The sequence below is a fragment of the Vombatus ursinus genome, unplaced genomic scaffold (genome assembly GCF_900497805.2).
Source record: "Vombatus ursinus unplaced genomic scaffold, bare-nosed wombat genome assembly UNPS02014770.1, whole genome shotgun sequence".
Taxonomy (NCBI): Eukaryota; Metazoa; Chordata; class Mammalia; order Diprotodontia; family Vombatidae; genus Vombatus; species Vombatus ursinus.
In genome coordinates, this window is record NW_020954548.1 from 38,921,605 (window position 1) to 38,934,026 (window position 12,422).

The following is a 12,422-nucleotide window of genomic DNA, read 5'->3' on the forward strand; positions in this document are numbered from 1 at the left end:
GTGACTGATGTGATATATGTCTGTGTCCAAGTATGTAACAGTACCAGGATTTCAGCCCAGGACTAATGCCAAATTCAGAGCGTTTTCTTTTTTAAAAATCTTAGTTTTTATTGCTGTCTTTCGTTTTTACATCACTGACATTTCTAAATACATTCTTCCCTATCCCCTACCCATTGAGCAATTTTTTTTATTTTTAAAAAAAGGAAAATAGAAGCAAATTAGGCAAAGTCAATCGAAACATTAATGGTATCTGACAGTATATGTCCCTCACCTCTGCAAAGAGGGGAGGAAGGGTGTGTTTTTCCAAGTCCAAACTTGGTCATTATAATTAACATTTAGGGTTTTTTTTGTACTTTGCATTTCCGTTGTTTTAGTCACTGTATAAATACATATGTGTCCTGCATATTTTATTCTCCCATCAGTGCATATATCTTCCCATGTTTCTGTGAATATCTCATATTCATCTTTTTTTATGAATCAGTAATATTTTGTCACATACATATAGCACACTTTGTTTAGCTAGGTCCCAATTATTGAACATGTACTTTGTTTCCAGTTTTTACGGCCACAAAAAGTTGCTCTGTATACATTTTTGGGTAAATGGGACCTCTCTGTCCTATGGTTGAAACCCTTGTCCCAGGGACCTCCTTGGTTAAAACCCTTGTCCCTGGGACCTCCTTGGTTAAAGCCCTTGTCCCTGGCTCTTTGTGCTCTATACTTTGTGCTTGTCTCTGTCCCTGACGGGTTTTATCTTAGAGCTAAGTAATAGAATACCTACAAGGAATTCTGTTAATCTTAGCTAAGGAGAATTTCTGACACTGTTCGAATAGCCATGGAGAGTCTAGGGAGAAGGAACAGAAAAAGGGAAATTTTTCTAGTGTATGGGGGCTGGAGGTGGGGGGGGTGGAATGGCTGCAGATCTTCAAATGCAAACATTACTCCCAGACCTCCCTCTTAGTAGCACATGCAGCATTTTGTCATCCTGAATTTAGTGACCACACCTCCTGTTTGCTGCTGTTAAAAAGGAAAGTCGAGATCATTAGAGGGAGTGGTATAGAGATTTGCTGGGCAGACATTGGCTAGTTCAGAGTGAACCTTTCATGGGCTTCTTTTATGATTTAACTGAATAACCTTGGACAATGTTAGAAAACTGTTCTCAGTGTGAAAACAAGGTAAGCAACTCTTATCTTGTGTTGAGGATTTCTGCTGGCAGAAAACCAGTCTGAGCAATTAGCTTATTTGTGCTATTTCAGGACTGGTTGGAAAGAGGAGGCAAAGGGCTAGAGAGGTGAAATACGAAAGGAGAAAGTTAATGCAAATATTTGATAATGTCAGTGTTTGTAGGTGCATTTGAAGATAACCAGTAAAGCTATGTGAGACCTCTTCAATTGTGCAGAAGCCTCTACAGACAGGAGTCATTGCAGCATAGTAAAAAGAACTCTAGGTTTGGAGTCAGAAAACCTGGGTTTGAATCCTGGTCCTGACATGTATTGGCTATGTGACTAATCTGGGGCAAATGACTTTTCTCTGTAAAACGGAAATATTATGTTTGTCCTGCCTTCCTCACAGGGCTGGTGTGGGGGTAAAGCTTTTAAATCATAAGGCACTGTGTTACTGAGAGGTGTTGTTATGGTCAAGAGTATTGGACTAGGGATTAGGAGGATGTGGCTGCCGTTCACTTGCTATGTGACCTTGGGCCTCAGTTTCCTCTTCAGGAAACTGGCAGGGTTGGGTCAGGTGACCCGTCGGGTCTCTTCCAGTCCTGCATACATACATACATCTGTGTTACTGTGATTTTCTCACTTTTATACCATTTGGGTTTTGTGTTTTTTTCTGGTCTAGGATTGCATAAAGCCTATGAAAGTTGAAAAGAAACTTGGAAAAGGCACAGCCAAGATTCAGATTGAAGATGATGGGACTTATTTCCAAGTTAATCAAGTAAGAATTGGGGGAATTTTCTCACCATTCTTTGCTGCAGAATCGCAACTAACATCTTGAGACCCATTTTTCTTTTCTTCCAGTTTGCTTTCCAGCTCTGAATGCTGGTTACGCACAAGTCATTTATGTTTGATATCAGTCCCTGGATTTTACAGAGCGCTTCTCTTATAATCAAGGGAGAATGGAGGAGTCCATTCAGATTGAACAATGAATGTGATTTGTTCAGCAAATCATATCTATTTAAGAAAGATATGGCCAGTGACTGGTCTCTTTTCTCTTTAGTATGTTCTCATTTTTTTAAGTGAGATTTTCAAACTCAAACTACTTATCCTGAGTGAACATCTGTTGCATAATTAGCTGATGATATAATCAAAATCAAACTCTTTGTATTAAAATCAAGCTGCTTCACTGAACTCTTACCTGGTTATAATTTGGATTGAAATTATGTAACACAAGTAGATCTACGATAATCTCCTGTTTGGCAAGAATTGAAAGCATGCCTGAGTGTAATTGAGTGGGGAAGGGCAGCGGCTTGGGGTTGAGGAGACCTATTCCAGTCTCAGTTTTGCCGTTGGCTGTGACTGTATGGCAGTCTGAGTCACTTGGCCTCTCAGTAGTTTAAGAGCCCTTATTGATGGAGGGCTGTGTGCAAAGCATCATACTGGGGAGCCCTTATCAGAGTGAGCACACCCTCGTGCTGTTGTGGGTGTATTCCCATCTGCTGAGGCATACCTTCTCTCCTACCCATCATCCTTATCTTTCTCAGCCCTCTGCCCTTTACCCTCCCGTTCAGTTGTGACGTCTGGATTCTGTGCTCTCTTGCTGGCAAACTTGCCTTTGTCCTAGATCTCTCTGCTTCACATTCTTTCCACCTTTTTGCACTAACAGAAACTTGCCTCTTTACAAAAAACACTGGATTGTATTGACTGACCGGTTCCTGGCCACCCTTTCCAGTACCAGGTGCTCCTCCTCTCAAGCATACTTCTTCCATTTCTAGACTTGCTTTTTGCCGTCATCACTTAACTTCCCTTCTTTTGAGGTTCGATCCACCCGGGGTATGCTGGTAAATGTTGAATAGCGGGCTCTCTGGGGGAAATTAGATGCATGACGCATTTTAAAGTTTTTTTTTATTATTATTACTAACATTTTCTCCATTATTTTGTTAAGTCTAGACAATCAACAAAGCAATAAATCAAGCTCTCATTTGTAGCATCTGAAGTGTAACTGCTTACAGTGAAATTTTAACAGTCGGCTCTCACAAAGCCAGTTCAAAGCTAGCTCCAGCACACCCCATCTTTATCACCTGATCCAGTGATTTAGTGCAGTCATCTACTTACCTTACTCTTTCTTTTCATAAGGAGTTCGGTACCTGGCTCACAGTTTTCCTTTACATTACAACCTCTGCTGTCATACTTGGGGAATTTGATGTTGAGGTCCTCCCTAAAACCCTGATTTCCTGGTGGTTCTACTGCCTCAGCTGTGATCAGGGCTCACAGCTGATTCTATATGATAGTTATTTGTGTAGAAGAGAGGAGCAAGTAAAAAGTGCTCATTACCAAATGTGAGGAGTCATGGGAGACCTCACATGGTGTTTTTGTACCTTCCTTCTAGGACCATAACATAACTAAACATGACTAAGCTGTATCATTTCCTCCCAACACCCAACACAAGACCACGATTAACAGAAGTACTCTTGAACTGTGGAGGACGGCCTAGTCAATGGCAGAACTGAAACTGGAATGCAGATCTCCTGACTCCTAAGCCAAAAGGCCTTTCTAGTAACCCACAGTTTCACAGAGGTGGGGGTGCTGGAACTGGGCCATAAAGGATGATTGAGAATTCAGCACACTTGTAGGTGGGGATGAGCACAAGAGAGTGACCTGAGGCAGGGGAGTAGAGCAGGGTATTGTAGGCCTAAGGAAAAAATGAGCAAATTCATGAAGGGAAGGCATATATGAGGGAAGGCAAGTAGTCCAGCTCAGCTGGAGGATAAAGTACATGGAGAGGAATAGCATGAGACAAGGCTAGAAAAGTAGGAGTGTCATTCTGAAAAGCAAATTGTAAATTCGTTCAAAAAGCTATTAAACTCAACAATACCACTACTAGGTTTATACCCCAGAGAGATCAAAGGAAGAGGAAAGGACTCATATGTGCAAAAATATTTATAGCAGTTCTTTTTATGATGGCAGAGAATTAGAAATTGAGGGAATGCCTATCACTTAGGGAATGGCTGAACGAAGTTGTGGTACATGAAAGTGATGGAATACTATTGTACTATAAGAAATGATGAAGGGGACAATTTCAGAAAAACCTGAGAAGATTTAACTGATTCAAAGTGAAATGAATAGAATCAGGAGAACCTTTTATACGGTAATAACAATGTTGTAAAGATAATAAACTTTGAAAGACTTCTAATCGACACAATGACCCATCACCAGAGTTCCAAAGGACTCATGATGAAAAATGCTATCTACCTCCAGGTAGAAAGCTGATGGACTCAGAGTACAGAATAAAGGGTGTTTTCTTCAATTTTTTTTTCTTTTTTGGAACATAGCTAATGCTGGAATTTGTTTTGTATAACTATACATGTTTATGAGTTTTGTTTTTCTTGCCTTCTCAATTGGAGAGGGAAGAGGGAAGAAAAGATTTGGAACTGAAAATAAAATAAAATTGAATTTTAAACAAAGGAAAGTAAAAGAAAAGTAGGGTTGTGCTGTGTTACGAAGGGCCTTACATGCCATGCTAAAGAAATTAAACTTTATCTGGTAGGTGGTAAGATGTCAATGAAGAATTTTGAACAGCTTCCTTCTGCATAAGGAAGATAAATGTAGCAGCAGTGTGATGGGTGGATTTGGAGGCAATGTAGTTATGAAGAAACTGTATTGGAGTAGTGGCATTTAGTGAGAGAAACAATTCATTGAGGACCGCTACTCAAACTCTAATCAGTATTAGTTCATTATGATTTTATAAGGGGTAATGGTTATTAGTAATTATTTTAACATATTCATCTAGTAATACATATCTATCAATCACCTAATGATAGGTATAAGAATAAGCAGCGTATTAATCCATACTTTATATAAGTTACATGAGAATATAGAGTCTAATAGGAGAGTCCTGTAATAGGCCTCAAACTTTAATATAATGTTCATTACTTGTTTACCAGCTATGGAGCTCACTTTTACAACCACAAGAATGCTGACAAAGATATCTCCATTCTGTTCTGCTCAAATTCCAAGACCAAACCAAATATGGGTGGTGGCATGATATAGAAAGTTCCCCCCACCACTACCACTACCACCGCCACCACCATATGTTCTTGGAGCATATGTATAGCTTGTACCATCTCCTCCTGCCTAGCTTAAGGAGGAGCCCATCCATCTTATGACCACCTAGTCAGTGGAGATATTCCTGGCTTCAGCCAAATTGTGACCCTACTGACAGATCACTTTTGCTTATTTTAGTCTATGTATGTGTCAACCATTGGGATTCTGTATTTTGCCATGCCTCTTTTGCATATTTGGGTATCAAACACTGTAAATACAAGATCCCAGAAGAAGGGGGCATCTCAGATCATGAGGCAGATCTGAGGTCCATTTCATTAGAGGGGACCATGGACCCTTTAATAAAGTGTCATTGGCTCCGAGCTCTGCCTCAGTTTCTTTTAATTGTAGGTTGGACAATTTTAATCCCCACATTAGACCAGAGAAGAGGGAGCAAGTGTGAGAGTCATTTCTGGGATGGTAAGGCTATGAGATAGAAAGGAAAAGGAAGGATCAAAAGTTCCAGCTTTCAACCACAGGAGACTAGTGGTACCACTGATTAACATAACAAAGTCAGAAGAATGAGCAAATTTGGATGAAATAATAAGCTCAGTTTTGACCATTTTGAGGTGAGGTGCCAGTGGGATGTCCACCTGGGCAAAGATAATACTCTAGGCAATTGGAGATGTTGGTCTGGAACTCTTTGAGATGGGTAAGGCTGAAGATAAGGATTTGGGAGTCACCTGCACAGATGAGAGTTTTGAAACTGTGGGAGTAAGTGAGATTGACAAGTGTAGAAAAGAGAACACCTTGGACACAGATCTTTAGGGAATACTCACCTGAAGGAGTCAGGAAGACAAGGGACAAGCAAAGGAGACAAAGGATGGGTAAAAATTCCACAGATAAGGAGGAAGAGGAAGGTATTGTGGGCACAGTGTTTGTTATCTACTTTGGCTGGAGCATAGAATGCATGGTAGAGAGCAATAAGATAAGGCTGGAAGGTGAGGGAAGGTTGTAGAGGGCCTTGAACGCCAGACTGAAGAGTTTGAACTTTAATTGGGAAGTCATAAAACTGCTGAAGATTTTTGTGCAGAGGAATGACCGAGGTAGATTCCTATGTAAGAAGCATTGTTCGTGGCTTCCTTGACTGCTTTCTACTCGACTTCCCTGGTACTACTCTCTCTTCTGCCTGTCTGATCATTCTTTCCCTGTCTCATTTGCTGGATCATCACCCTTCTGCCAGCTTAGTGTGGGAGTTTCCCAAGGCTGTGTCGTAGCCCCACTTTTCTTTCTCCGTGCCCTTGTCTTCGGTGATCTCTTTAGCTCCTTTGAGTTACAATAGAATGTAAGTTCCTTGAGGTCAGGGACTATTTCATTCTCATCTTTGTATCCTCAATGCTTGGCACATGGTAGGTGCTCTTTGAATCAATTGAATTTGATTTCAAATGATCAGCTTTATGTAGTTCTTTGCTTTCCTTCAAAGTTCAGCACAACCTACTACAAAAATCCTGTCTTATTCCCCCCAGTTGTTAGTGTCCTTCCCAAAATTCCTTTGCATATATTTTGTACATAATTCCTGCATACAAGTTGTTTCTATTAAGGAAAGACTTTAGAAAGAATGTTGGTTTTTAAATCCCAGTATGGGGGTGGAGCCAAGATGGCAGAGGGAAAGCAGTGACTATCTTGAGCTCTCTCCCAAAGCCCTCCAAATACCTAAAAAAAGGCTCTAAACAAATTCTAAAGCAGCAGAACCCACACAAAGACAGAATGAAACAAATTTCCAGCCCAAGATAGCCTGGATGGTTGATCGGAAAGGTGTATCGCACTGGGCTGGGAGAGGAGCACAGTTCTGCGTGGGTACAGCGACTCTAGAGCAGGCCTCAGAGGACTGAATCGCAGGCAGCTATGGCAGTTTCCAGACTTCTCAACCCACGAATGCCAAAGACAACTTAGAAGGTCAGTGGGAAAAGTCTGTGACTACGGTGAGAGAGGAGCTAAGTCTCAGCCACAAGTCTCAAGTGAGGCCTGTGGCCTCAGCTTTTTCTTAAGCTTCCAGCCCACAAACTGAGGGGGAATCCAGTGGCTGATGAGAGGGGGGTTGCAAGGATCTCTTTGCCAGTGCTGAGGCAGGAATCTCTTGCTTTATCAGTGCTTGCATCTGGGTCACAGTTCTGAGGGGTGGTCCTGGGGCAAGGAGGAGCGCTGGTGTGGTGGAGCTTGTTGTGGCTATGGAGAGAAAACACCTCGCCCCTTATCCTAGCACCTTGAAAGAACTGAAAATCTATAGGTCCCTAGAAGTACCTCTGAAAACAGCTGTACAAACCCCCAAAGCTTGGGACAGTACACTCTTCACATTTGAAGCAGACTCTTACCTTAACAAAGAGTTTAAAACTCAAGTAATTGGCCGGGATCATGAGTAAGCAGCACAAAAAGAGTCAGACTATGTTATCTTACTTTGGTGACAAAGAAGATCAAAACATACAACCAGAAGACAACAACAAAGTCAAAGCTCCTACATCCAAAGCCTCCAAGAAAAATATGAATCAGTCCCAGGCCTTGGAAGAGCTCAAAAGGGATTTTGAGAAGCAAGTAAGAGTAGAGGAAAAACTGAGAGTGATGCAAGAAAATCATGAAAAACAAGTCAACAGCTTGCTAAAGGAGACCCAGAAAAATACTGAAGAAAATAATACCTTAAAAAATAGCCTAACCCAAATGGCAAAAGAGGTTCAAAAAGCCAATGAGGAGAAGAATGCCCTAAAAAGCAAAATTGGACAAATGGAAAAGGAAGTCCAAAAGATTACTGAGGAAGATAACTTCCTTAAAAATTAGAATAGAGCAATTGGAAGCTAGTGACTTTATGAGAAATCAAGACACTGTAAAACAAATCCAAAAGAATGAAAAATTAGAAAACAATGTGAAATATCTCATTGGAAAAACAACTGACCTGGAAAATAGATCCAGGAGAGAGAATTTAAAAATTATTGGACTATCTGAAAGCCATGATCAAAAAAAGAGCCTAGACATCATCTTTCAAGAAATTATCAAGGAAAACTGTCCTGATATTTTAGAACCAGAGGGCAAAATAGAAATTGAAAGAATCCACTGATCTCCTCCTGAAAGAGATCCCCAAAGGAAAACTCCTAGGAATATTGTAGCCAATTCCACAGTTCCCAGGTCAAGGAGAAAATATTACAAGCAGCCAGAAAGAAACAATTCAGGTATTGTGGAAACACAATCAGGATAACACAAGATTTAACTGCTTCTACATTAAGGGACCGCAGGGCATGGAATATAATATTCCAGAGGGCAAAGGAGATAGGATTATGACCAAGAATCACCTACCAAGCAAAACTGAGTATAATCCTGCAGGGGAAAAAAATGGTCATTCAGTGAAATAGAGGACTTTCAAACATTCTTGATGAAAAGACCAGAGTTGAATAGAAAATTTGATTTTCAAATACAAGACTCGAATGGAACATGAAGAGATGTGGACAATGGAAAGTTAGATCCAGAGGTCATTCCTGGTTAGTAGGAGGGGCAGATTCCTCTGTTGAAACCAGGCCGGGATTTGAAGAATATACTTAATTTATATGGTCACACTGAAGACTCCACCCCCACAATGGAAGAGATCATGATAGGTTCTGATGACTTCAAGGAAGTTATTGAAAAAAAACAAAAATGAAATCAAATGAAGTCATTTGGGACTGTATGACCTCATAAGGGAGTCAGCTCCCTGGATAGGGATGGGCAAGTTCAAAGTAGTAGCATTTAAGTGTTGTGAAATGTCTTGTACTAGAAGAGAGCTTAGGAGACTGTGCTAAGAGGAAGAAATTGAATATCTCTACTTCAGATATGTATTCTCAGTGTCAAGCTCACTAGTGCTTCAGGCAGGCCCAACGTGTTGGATTAACATGAAAAATCACGTTATTTACTTTACCTTTTTTGCCCCTGTGGTATCCAAGACTATGGTAGTTTGTATGACTGAGGCATTTTTTAAAAATTGCTAATTGTTAGTCTCTTAAAGTAAACTATCTTCTGTCTTTTGCTACCAATACAGCTACATGAATTGCCTTTTCATTTTGTTGCTAATATTTTGTTGCAGTAAATAAAGCATTTATTACTTCAAAAAATAAATAAATAAATAAAATCCCAGTATGCTTGGGAACATATTAACAATAGAACAGGGGTTACAAAGGACCGTGAGATAACAGAGTAAGTGGAAGAAGAACTGGGTTGGAATGTGACTGGAGAAGAGTAGAAGTGATTTTTTTTAGTAGCAGTTCGCAAATATTTTGGTACAGTACTCCTTTACAGTTTTGTTGATGTGTGTTATATCTGTTGATATTTACCATATTTGAAATTACATCATCTTTATTAATTATGAAAATAATTTTGACCTTTGAAACCCCCTATAAAGGTCTTGGAGACTCCCGGGGTCCTCAGACCACACTTTAAGAACCTGAAATAGAGGATTCAGGAGGAAGTCAGACTGTGCTTGCACCTTAAGTAATGAGAATAGACTGCCAGGACAGCTCGGACTTGACTTGCTTGGCAAGCTCACTTGACAGAATTTAAGCAGCAGAAGATTTGTGCATTAGATATAGCCAGCCTCCCCAGGGCTTCTCTTCCAGGAGTCCATGGCTCCTAATTGAAGGCAGCTGGGCCTTGGCTATCTAAACAACAATGTTTGCTATATGTATGGTTATATTGTGTGGTTTATTTGGTGCTATGTAAGGACCTTTTAGTTGTGTATAGTAAAGGCCCCAAGGGTGAATGTTTTAGGTTTCCTTCTCTATTCCTCAGAGTAAACACTGTGACATCATGTTAAATTCTGGGAAAGGAGCAAAAATGTCAGAAAAGACTCTTCACAGATCACCTGATCCCTGCCAGCTCCTGCATTTCTAAAGACAGGCATAAAGACCTGTTATTTTTCATCTAGCAAAACATAAAACAATCCCTACCAAAAGTGGGGCTTGGAAGTCCAGAATTTAACACTGGACTAATGTGTTTCTTTATGAAGAAGTATTTAGGTTTCTCTTCGGTAAAGTTTAAAGAGAAAAGTCTGGATTGCTAATTTCCAGATAGCTAGAAGTGTAGCTATTATGAAAGCTCTCAGCTCTGCCACAGTATAGACCCCTAAGGGACCTCGATATCCTTGTTGGTCAGATCTGTAACCCTGATCCAGTGAAGCCTTTCACAAAGGTACTGTGCTGTTTACAAAGCCAGGCAAACCAGAAGTTCCTATATTATTCAGAGAAGCCAGATGGTGCAATAGAGAGACTTTGAATCAAAATGCTTGAATTGAAATCCTAGCCCCGTCACTTAGGGCAAGTCAGTTGTTATCTCTGAGCCTCAGTTTCCTCATCTGTAAAAATGAACGTCATAATACACTACCTCCCTCAAAGGATGATTATGAGAAACATGACTTATAGATATCACAGAAAACTCATAAAGGAATTGTTACTTGCTTTTCTGTCTCTGCTGTTCTTAGTCTTTTTCTCCCTTCAACTCCTTTCCCTATCCCTCTTCAGAGCTCTGGATTATGAAACGCAAAGTAATTATAGTACCAAGAGCACTGGACTGGGAATCCGAGCTGAGTTAGAGCCTAACGAGGCCTCTATTTCCACCTCTATAAAATGGAGATAATGACCCTTGTGTTGCCTGCTTCAGAGTTTGGGGATCAGATAACAGTTAAAGCACTTGGTACCCTTAAGGGCAATGCCAGACTAAAGGAGTGTCATTATTGTTCCTTTGACCCTTTCCTTTGCCATTTTCTTACTTGGCTTTCCCTGGGCCATTCTTTTCCCTTTCTCATCATTATAGAAACCAAGCCCTCACTTTCATCAAGTGAGAAATTGATCCGTACCTATTTTTCTCTCTTCAGACCCAAGATTAATTAGTATAAGGAACTCTTGAGGAGGAAACTCCCTCTTCTAGTACAGGTATCATCTGCTTTGCCATTTCTAGAGAATCACCTGGGACACTAAGAGGTTGGGTAACAACAGTCAGAGCTGAGTTGGAGCCCTAAAAGGCACTTGCCCAGGACCACAAGGCCCATATGTGTCAAAGGTGAGACTTGAACCCAGGCCTTCCTGATTCATAGCTAGCTCTCTGGCTACTGTACCACAGTACCCATTGTGGAGTGAACTTAAACTTAAGGTTACAGCTGCTCTTCCCCTTCATTTCACTGTTCCTTTTTTTATTTCCCCCTTGGAGTTCATTCTGTTTCATTTAATCCAAGAGCAGCTGCAGGAAATCTGAATGTTTGTCTTTTTCCACTATTTCCAAATGAGTTTTTATGAAGTGTTAGAACTTGAAATTTAGGAATGTTGAATGTACTGTTTTCCATAAACATGCAGCTTCTGGGTATAAGTAGGTCCCACCTAAAGTCATTCATTGGTTCCTGGGAAAAACAGCCTTTTAGTGTGTGGGTAGTTGGTTCCACAGGAAGTGTTAGAAATGGCAGGATAATCTGACAGACATTCAGACATTATGAAGAACTGGCTTGATGGCTGTTTACCCCCTGCTTAGTATTCTTGCTGTCTTCCCTAAGGTATCTGCTTTGTATGTGTATTGTACATAGCTACACCATGTGGGTTTTGTCTCCTTCATTAGCTTGTGAGTTCCTTGAGGGCTGGGACCATCTCATCTTTGTTTTTTCATTCCCAGCACCTAACACTTGTCAATAGGCAGTTAAGTGCTTAACAGTTGATCAGGCAAACAAGAGTTCGATTTAACATCACAGTGGGGTTTGGTTTTGCTGCAATGGTAGTAGTAGTAACACTTCTCTGTAGTTTTTTATGGTTCACAAAGTACTTTCCTCCTAACAACTTTGTGAGGTAGGTAGTGTATACATTAGGGAACTGAGAGGCTGGGGTAAACTATACACGGTCACACAGGTAGGACTTGTTTTCCCTCCTTCATGCAATGGCATCAGTCCAAAAAACATCTTGGGTATATGTATGTGCTGTATATACACTGTTGTGTTCCCCTGTTAGAATGCAAGCTTCTTGATGGCAGGGACCATCTTCCTTGCTCCTACCTATATCCCCAGTGCTTAGCACAGTACCTGGCACATGGAGGCCCTGGCATTCAGATCCAAATACTGGAAGCAAATAGGCGTCATAGGGAATAAAGTGCCTAACTTGGAATCTGGAAGCCTGGAGTTCAAATCCTGTCTTAGAGGATTATTAGCTATGTGACCCTGGGAAAGTCACTTAA

At 40.7% G+C, this 12,422-nt stretch overlaps 1 protein-coding gene across 2 annotated transcripts in view; it reads left to right on the forward strand.

The window, feature by feature from the left end:
* Positions 1–12,422, forward strand: part of CIAO3 (cytosolic iron-sulfur assembly component 3) — a 31,950-nt gene that overhangs the window by 872 nt on the left and 18,656 nt on the right. The window contains exons 1-2 of one of the 2 annotated variants that reach the window (XM_027863130.1): positions 1,056–1,172; positions 1,843–1,938. In XM_027863130.1, the coding sequence (XP_027718931.1) occupies positions 1,140–1,172; positions 1,843–1,938 (129 nt within the window). In that variant the 5' untranslated portion in view covers positions 1,056–1,139. Of the gene's footprint in view, positions 1–1,055; positions 1,173–1,842; positions 1,939–12,422 lie in introns of those variants that run through there. The other variant, XM_027863129.1, reaches the window with a different exon arrangement.